At 39.9% G+C, this 4,686-nt stretch overlaps 1 protein-coding gene across 1 annotated transcript; it reads right to left on the bottom strand.

Annotated features, from left to right (window-relative positions):
• Positions 1-488: 488 nt before the first annotated feature.
• On the bottom strand, positions 489-1,436 carry LOC101531053 (olfactory receptor 8B8-like). The gene has a single exon (XM_004597738.2). The coding sequence runs from the start codon at positions 1,434-1,436 to the stop codon at positions 489-491; it is 948 nt and encodes a 315-aa protein (XP_004597795.2).
• Between the last annotated feature and the right edge of the window lie 3,250 nt (positions 1,437-4,686).

Here is a 4,686-nt window from a genome sequence, read left to right as displayed (position 1 = left end):
GCTTTGTGGGCACATCCCCTCAAGATTTTGAATTGGACTACAAAGCTGGGACAGAGTGGATGTTCAGTTAATATTTGCTTATGGAAACGCCACATTATTTATACCATTATGCCTCTGAGAAAAAAAAAGGAAGAAATAAAAATCACAAAGAAAATAGGAATGAAAGTTACTTAACATTTTAATATCAGTGTGGTGAAGTGCTTCTAAACATTTGTAACAAAGTTATTCTCAGTGAACAGATCCTTACCATGAAGTCTCAGCAATTATTATCATCCAACCCTTTATCCTTACATCACTATAAATCAGAGAAGGAACTAGAGAACAGCAGAACAAACCAGTTTCCACACTTCCTCTAGAACCATGAAGGTATGGTACTCCACTTTCATACATTGTCATGACTTGTGACAGGCTATCTGTAATTAATGTACCCTGTCACTAAATCATTTGCAATTTTTTGATTCTTTAATCTTATTTCCCCAAACATCAAGCTAGAAAAAGATGCTTTTCTTTAAAGTCTTTCTCAATGCAACATGTATGTCTTTGTTCCTCAAACTATAAATGAAAGGATTCAACATTGGTCCCACAATGGTATAAAAAATAGTACACACTTTATCATGAGCCAGAGAACCAGCAGGAGAAGGCCTAAGGAACATAAATGCCCCAGATCCAAAAAAAAAGCCAGCAGCAATTATGTGGGAGCTACAAGTACTAAAGGCTTTGGATCTGCCACGGGCAGAATCCATGTGAAGGATGGTGGAGAGGATCATAGTGTAAGAAATAAAGAGGGTGAGACAGGGCACTGTGACATTGATGCCCACCACAATGAAAACCACCAGCTCATTGACATAGGTGCTTGTGCAGGAGAGCTGGAGAAGTGGATGAATGTCACATGCAAAATGGTTGATGATGTTGCCATCACAGAAGGTGACTCTCAGCATGCTTCCAGTGTGGGCCATGGCACCAGCAAACCCCATTGCATACACACCTGTCGTCAGCATGAAGCATACCTGAAGGGACATGGTGACCTTGTAGAGCAGGGGCTGGCAGATGGCCACATAACGGTCATAGGCCATTGATGTCAAGATGCAACACTCATCAATTACAAAGAAAGAAGAGAAAAAGAGCTGAGTCATGCACTCAGCATAGGAGATGATGTTCACTTTCACAAAACTCATCAGCATTCTGGGTGTTATGACACAGGAGTAGCAGAGGTCCACAAAGGAAAGGTTGAAGAGAAAGTAGTACATGGGAGTGTGCAGGTGAGGGTTCAGAACAATGAGAACAATCAGGCCCAGGTTCCCCACCACAGCCATGACATAGATGCCTAAGAACAGGAAGAAGAGAGGCAGCTGCAGCTCTGGCTGTTGTGTTAATCCCAGCAGGACAAACTCCGTTGCAGAAGAGTCATTTTCTACGTCCATTCTTCCACCAGACATATCTGTAAGAAAAGAGAAGAGAAATATTAAAATACGTACTCCACAGACTTCAGTCTGCTTAGATTGAGCTACACAGAAGGTAATGTACTCCTTTTGGACCCACAATGGAACAGTGAAATCAAGCACTCTCTGTGTGACTTCATTCCCTACATGCTTTAACATGGTGAATGCGTAAATGTGACCATCAAGAAAAACTACTGGCAATTTCCATCAGAAGCCATTTTGGAACGCTGATCACTCTTGACTCATAGCACAGCGTCCAGTTTACCTCTTCTTTAGGGTCACTTGTGGTCTCAGGTGAACGAAGATGGTGCATCCTGCAACATCCTTGGTTGTCACAGGCAAAACCTGTGAGGCAAAAGGCAGAAAAGATAAAATCAACACTCACCTGTTAACATCTCAAGTCAAGGGAGGGTGAGTTTCACTCTAGTTAATTTGGAGAGTTATTAAAACTCTGTTTAATACAGTGGGGAAATCAGCTTCCAGCAATTTAAAAGTGAACATCCCAGAGAAGAGATTTGCATTTGTATCGAGCCAGTGTGTCACTGAGAGAGCCAAAGCAAGGTGCTCAGTCTCCCATGCTCTAGGAATCCATGAGGCAAGCAGATCACAGTTCCTCCCAGTCGCTCTGCCAAGCATTTGGGCAGTCTTGAGGCTTTTAAATAGCGTCTGCCAGTGCCAACTGAGCCACTGGCGAGCAGGACCCAGAGTTTTATGGGTTAGGAGATCCAGGGGATTTCATTAAAAATTGAAAGACGTGCTTATGCAGTGTTTCCCCAGGGGTCAAGCCTCAAAGCAAACAAAAATTACCTGCTGAGCCCTTACTGCCTAGTACATTATAATGACACTGACTTTTTGATGGAATTCCAGTGTAAACATATTTGCAATCCCAACCACATAGTCATAATCTCAGAAAGAGAGGCAGAATGATCTATCCTGTATCCACATTGCATTTTCATTTGTGAAACGCTGTTAATTTATCTGTTTATCTTTTTTTCCTATGACACATAAACATACATTCTACTCCCAAAGTCACTTGAATTTAAGCTCCTAAGTAGCAGGCAGTTGCCCATTTGCTTCTATGTTATTTGTGCAGCAACTTTGATAAATATGTGGAGAACGTGTACTCAATAAATACCGGCCACATAGATTAGGGACCCCATAAATAAATGAATGGATGAATGGTAATCTCTACACTTTTCCTGTTACTTACCTGTGATCTTGCAATGAAGCCTTGTTCCTCAAGCAAAGACTTACTTAGTTTCCATAATATGGCTATATACCTGAATGTAGTGCAGGGAGAAAAGAAAAAACAATAAAACATGAATAGATCCTGTAAACGCTTTAGAGAACTTTGGAGTACAGGTAATGAACACGTGAAAAGTTTGCATTTCCTACCTGTCTGAACTTCACACAGAATGGGAACAGGTTCTCCAAGAAGTCAATAATACAAATAATAAATTACAAATACAAATAGTCACTGCAATGTAAAAAATAGCATAGAGGGAAATTAAAGGAATCAGCTTCTGGTAGCAAATATATTTGTAATTCATTTATGTGTAAATGATTTTCTACAAAAATCTTGTTTTACGAAAGAAAAATGCAGAAGGTGTGTTTTAAGGAAATGATCATAGGAATATCACAAAATTGGGATTAGCAACAGACACAAACATATAGATACCAATAATCTGTTTGAGTAAAACATTGCTACAGAGACTGGAACCTTGGCAGGACAGTATCTGTCATCTGCTGTGATGGGATCCCATTCAGGGGCTGTTTCACATCCTGGCTGCTTCACTTCTAATCCAGGTCCATGCTTATGGCTTGGGAAAGCAGCAGAAAATGGCTCAAGTTCTTGGGGCCCCGTGGCCCACATGGGAAGCTCAGAAGAAGATACTGGCTCCTAAATTCAAACCTGCTCGGCCATGGCTCTTTCAATCATTTAGGGAGTGAACCAGTAGTTGGGAGATCTTTCTATTTTTCCTTTTCTTTCTGTAACTGCCTTTCAATGAAAAAGAAAATAAGTCTTTTGGAAAACTATGTTGGTAGAAACAGGAATAAGATTTAAAAAGTGAAAATATTGACAAAAAATGTATGCAATCAGTCTTGAGTGTGGTGGTCTTCTGTCAGCCAACTAGTCATCCAAGTAGAAATGCACAGTAGATCAATGCCTAAACACAGGTAATTTTAAATGTTTGAATGTAGAGAAATCATAGGTGACAAATTCTAGAAAAATTCAAGTCTTGAGATTATAATGGTGCTTGTCTTAGTGGCTGTTCAGTGCTTGGTATGCCAGTGCCCTATGCTGGAATACCTGGGTTAGACTTCAGTTTCTGGACTCTGATTCTAGATCACTGTTACTAATGACCCAGGAAAGAAGCCATGACAAATCAAGTTACCATACATGTGGGGAATATAGATTGAGTCTTTGGTTCCTGGCATCAGGATCTTAAATAATACAGGTATTAAGTGAATAAAATAGGAAAAGTACATAGGCAAGATAAAATGTGAATTATTCTGTTTTGCTGTGAGAATAGCAAAACCTAACCTTTACTCAAATACATTCAAATTACTGTTTCTAGAAACCTCAACATTATTAGGGAACCAAAAATTCCTCAGGGAACTTGAAATGAATCCTATGAGAGTGACATCCCTGAGTCTATAGTAATGATAAGGACCTTGTTGATTTTTAAAGAATGGGGTTTTTTAAAGTGGATGGAAGATACTAAAACCTCATTTTTAGCTGAAAACAGAGTTGGAAACATTCTCTGGACACTTATAAAATATCAGATTTTATGGCAAGATTCTATGGCAAGAAAAATTTTGTTCCGAATTTTGTGGTAGAATAATGAAAATTCTGAAATCTGTACCAGAGAAAAGCACTTGTTTTAGCTTTTCCTATATGTAATAGCAATGTCTAAATGTCAATATTCATATATTGAAAAATAAAGGTGCAAAAGATATTATTTGGAAATTGTGAGAAGTGATTCAAACATCCCATCTTGGACACAGCGCAGCTTCCTACTTCTTTCCCATAGCCCAGGAAATTCCCACTGGTCCAGACCCATCTATAAGATGTAACCTCACATCTTACCTGAGAATCCCACCCTGCAGTCTCTCATGGTCCCTCCCAATGCTTCTGAGATGCAGCAACAGAGGAACTCACACTGCTGGCTCCCAAGCTTTGAGCTGCCTGTCACTCTGCTGAGGGACACAGCAAGCCAGGCAGGCCTTCACTCCTTCATGGACA

Source organism: Ochotona princeps, chromosome 4, assembly GCF_030435755.1.
Source record: "Ochotona princeps isolate mOchPri1 chromosome 4, mOchPri1.hap1, whole genome shotgun sequence".
Lineage (NCBI taxonomy): Eukaryota > Metazoa > Chordata > Mammalia > Lagomorpha > Ochotonidae > Ochotona > Ochotona princeps.
Note: the sequence above shows the minus strand (reverse complement) of the source record. Positions and strands in the feature narration are given on the sequence as shown.